Source organism: Trachymyrmex septentrionalis, unplaced genomic scaffold (assembly GCF_001594115.1).
Source record: "Trachymyrmex septentrionalis isolate Tsep2-gDNA-1 unplaced genomic scaffold, Tsep1.0 scaffold40, whole genome shotgun sequence".
Lineage (NCBI taxonomy): Eukaryota > Metazoa > Arthropoda > Insecta > Hymenoptera > Formicidae > Trachymyrmex > Trachymyrmex septentrionalis.
The window spans coordinates 5,025,998-5,029,660 of NW_017305569.1; the positions used below are offsets into that span (position 1 = coordinate 5,025,998).

The following is a 3,663-nucleotide window of genomic DNA, read 5'->3' on the forward strand; positions in this document are numbered from 1 at the left end:
GAATTTTATTAGATAACGATTATTATCTTATGAATACCGTTAGATGACTACGCATTTGAAGTTGTAGTGTTGGCAACACTGGTAGCAGGTGATTAATCGCCGCTACTGGTTGGTGCGAGAAACTACAAACTCAATTCTAAATGTGTATTTAAATTTCGTTTTTTTTTTCCAAACGTGAAAATTTCACGTTATAAGCAATGATGTGGAAAACGTCAGTTGTCACCGCGTCAGATCGTTTATTTCCTGGTTTGGCATATCACGATCGGAAAAAGGAATTTTATGATATAGGTATGCATCTTGCGTTCTGCATTGTTATTGGTAGCAGTTGTGTGTGTGTGTTGCTATGAGAAACGGTAATAGTAAATATTTACATCACTGCAATTGATCTATATTGTCGCTATTTTAATGTTACAAATCAATTTATAATTAATGTATTAATGGCATTTTTAATATATTGTTTGAAGATTTAAGGCAACAATAGTATTAAAATTAATCAAAGAATTTTTTTATTATAAAACTAACTATTGAATTTTAATAGTAGTGAAACGCGCGTAATTTCTAATAAATTTTGAAACTTTCGTTATAACTTTAATAAAATTTCTAATTTTACTAGTTTAATAATACACTTAATTAAATTTTTTGCATATTTATATATTCTCTTATATATTTTTATCATTCATTATTTGCTTTATACAGGAAATCAGATACAATCCAATTTGCCCCTCCAAATGGCATTGTATTTTAATGTATGGATGTATCCCGTATGGTTTTTTGTAATACTTATCAATTTAGATGCAAAAGTAAATATGTATCAAAACAGTGAAATTTTTTACAAATTTTAACAGACAAAGAATACAGATATTATTTCTTATTTTACAGTACTATTACTTAACAGATGTATACAAATTTATAACTGTAGCCGTATTTATTATTATATCAGTATTGGAAGGTATACGGTTATATTTGGGATATCTTGGAAACCTAGCAGAGAAGGTAATTTATTTCAATAAGATATATAGATAAATTAGATGAATTGATGTTAGAGGATTGAAGGTATTCTCTTAATCTCTCTACAGATTCCAGAACTGGCAAGCTTTTGGCTGATATCTACTCTCATACATTTTCCTTTAGAGATGTTCCTTCTTTTCGATAGCAAAACCAGACCTCATTTTGGCGAAACAATTACTAACAGTATCATGGCGTTTCTGCTCGTTACAGAAATTATAACAGCTACTGTAGCTTTAAAGAAATCGGCAGACCATCATGCTAAAAGGTTTTATGTCGCACAATTATATGGGATTGATGATAGTAGACATTAATTGATATACATTACTTTATTGCTTTCAATTTAATAATAAAATATTGCATTATTAATATAATGCTAAGACTTAATGGGTGCATTCGGAAACATCGCTCAGATGCCTTCGAATGCAGCTAATGTAACATAATATAAATGATATGTAACATTTGAATAGAAACTAATTTTTGTATCTGGAATCTATAGAAATGTAATATAGGTATAAAAATTTATATGATTTTATGCTAATAAACATGCATAAAATTTCTTAGCTTTGTTGTACCTTCTTTAATTTTAAATGTAATCTACGTATCTTTTCAGGCAATATTTTCTATAACTATAATTAAATAATTAGTTAATAATATAACTAATAATTATACTAAGTAATAGAAGATATTGAAATCGTAATGTTTGAATTTATAATATTGAACTCTAATATATTTTATATTATACTACAGTAGTCACTTCTAGATTATGATCATTATAAAACGTTTTTAAGGCTATTATATTTTTCCTTAAATTTATTAAGGATAATTCCATATTACTTAAAGTAATTTCTTCTCTCCCTATTTTTCCATCGGCTAATGCTAATAGGAGCTGCGAACGAGAAGGCGTCATACGTGACAGAAGCTGTAACAAAACCAATATTTAAACATTATTATAATTTTTGTAAGTTATTAACTTACAGGCACATATATAGAAAAATATATAGTTACATTGAACAACTGTTGGGCCAACCAACCATGATATGGTTCTAAAGTTTCTTTGTACGCTTCTCTTAGGAATGCAACCAAATCTTCTGTTGCTTCCCCAGTTTTATGTGTCTCCACGATTCTTTCAAAGAATAGTAAAATCAGATGTAAGGCTCTAAAACATTTAACAATCATTAAATAAAAATATTTTATATGCAAAAGTATGTATCTGAAAGAACTTAGTAGATTTAATAGTAGCAATAATATATACAGCACAGAATAAATAAATATCCACATTTTTGGTCATTGGGGTTTCAAGCTTAACAATAAAGTTTGTATGAATTCTATAAATTTTTTTATATACATTCAATTATACACTGACTCTTTGACTTTGAAACATGTGATAAATTTATAAATATAATTTCATATACAATTGATAGATAATTTAATATTATTTATATTAACTCTTACAAGTTGGCGGTGGATCTATTGAATTCATTTAATTATAAATCTCTGTCAAAAATATCAATTCAATTTTTTTTATGTTACATCAGCAAGTTAAATATTATTCTTATTAGAGAATATATACTTAATATTATTAAAATTACTTAGTATTATTTTCTCTTTTTTATACAAGTTATATTATTTTGATTCCTTAAAATTAATTAGTGCCTTTAACATAACTTGAATAACTTGTAGATCAAGCATAAGTGACTAATGTTAGCTCTGAAGAATCAGCATTGGAAAAAAGTTGCAAAAGATAAAACTTACAAAAATAATTGTGTATAATTAACTGTGTTAAATAATTATTATAATTCTGTCCAATGACTGAAAATATCGACATTTGCAACTACATGTTTAATAACCTTCTTAACCACATTAAGGCATCAACTGCGATAAGGTCCTTTTCAGTAGATTTTTCAAGCAAAATCATGTCTTGTAGGGTTGAGTTAGCTGTTTTATCCATACAGTACCTAGTGGTAAGCTTCTGTAAATAATTTAAGAATGTAAAATTTAAATTCCATAGAAACTGTTAATAAATAATATTGTTTTTGTGAACTTCTTGCTTAACTTACATCAATGTTGCCTTGCATGTCATGTCGTACGGGTGCAAATAATTTGCCGAATTTATCTGAAATACAAATTTATTTCTGTTGTACGTCATGTTGTATTTAAAACAAGATTAATTCATGATCATACAACAGCGATTCGATTTCAGTTCCTTGGATAACATTTGAGGTTAAGATCGAAAATAGGTACATACCAACTGTCCGCACGACATCGCGAGCGGCCTGCAAGAAATTCTCGGTGTCTATCTTGTCATCGATTATTTCAGGAAATTGTAGTTTGTTATCAGTTTCTATTACTGCACAAGTATTTTTCTGAATCGGTTGAATAATTGAATCGGAGGACATGATTTATTTCAAATACTGCTGCATACGTGCGACATACTTTGAAACGAAATATGTTGCTATATTGTTATCTTCGGGATTCTAGATAAGATATAATTTTTTTTTAAATGATTTACTTCAAGAAAATTTCGATATCGATTAACTGTCACTATTATTAGCAATATTCCATGTAATTTTATACATTTGCGATAAGAATTTTTTAAATACTTTATTACGTTACATTTTTGTAACACAAATTATTTGATATATATATATATATATA

General features: G+C 27.5%; 2 protein-coding genes across 2 annotated transcripts; one reads left to right on the forward strand and one right to left on the reverse strand.

The window, feature by feature from the left end:
* The first annotated feature begins 32 nt into the window (after nucleotides 1–32).
* On the forward strand, nucleotides 33–1,533 carry LOC108751069 (transmembrane protein 17B-like). The gene is made up of 4 exons (XM_018491015.1): nucleotides 33–288; nucleotides 697–800; nucleotides 880–993; nucleotides 1,077–1,533. The coding sequence occupies exons 1-4, from the start codon at nucleotides 198–200 to the stop codon at nucleotides 1,317–1,319; spliced, it is 552 nt and encodes a 183-aa protein (XP_018346517.1). The 5' UTR covers nucleotides 33–197; the 3' UTR covers nucleotides 1,320–1,533.
* A 197-nt stretch (nucleotides 1,534–1,730) lies between these two features.
* On the reverse strand, nucleotides 1,731–3,473 carry LOC108751074 (glycolipid transfer protein). The gene is made up of 5 exons (XM_018491020.1): nucleotides 3,254–3,473; nucleotides 3,066–3,121; nucleotides 2,856–2,977; nucleotides 2,014–2,164; nucleotides 1,731–1,927 (listed from the first exon to the last, which is right to left on the reverse strand). The coding sequence occupies exons 1-5, from the start codon at nucleotides 3,402–3,404 to the stop codon at nucleotides 1,745–1,747; spliced, it is 663 nt and encodes a 220-aa protein (XP_018346522.1). The 5' UTR covers nucleotides 3,405–3,473; the 3' UTR covers nucleotides 1,731–1,744.
* Between the last annotated feature and the right edge of the window lie 190 nt (nucleotides 3,474–3,663).

Coding starts and splice junctions, on each gene's coding strand:
- LOC108751069 (XM_018491015.1), top strand. CDS start 198: ATGATGTGGAAAACGTCAGTTGTCACCGCGTCAGATCGTTTATTTCCT. Junction 289..696: donor AAAGGAATTTTATGATATAG/GTATGCATCTTG, acceptor TGCTTTATACAG/GAAATCAGATACAATCCAAT. Junction 801..879: donor TTATCAATTTAGATGCAAAA/GTAAATATGTAT, acceptor CTTATTTTACAG/TACTATTACTTAACAGATGT.
- LOC108751074 (XM_018491020.1), bottom strand. CDS start 3,404: ATGTCCTCCGATTCAATTATTCAACCGATTCAGAAAAATACTTGTGCA. Junction 2,978..3,065: donor ACATGCAAGGCAACATTGAT/GTAAGTTAAGCA, acceptor AATTATTTACAG/AAGCTTACCACTAGGTACTG. Junction 2,165..2,855: donor GCCTTAATGTGGTTAAGAAG/GTTATTAAACAT, acceptor TAAATGTTTTAG/AGCCTTACATCTGATTTTAC.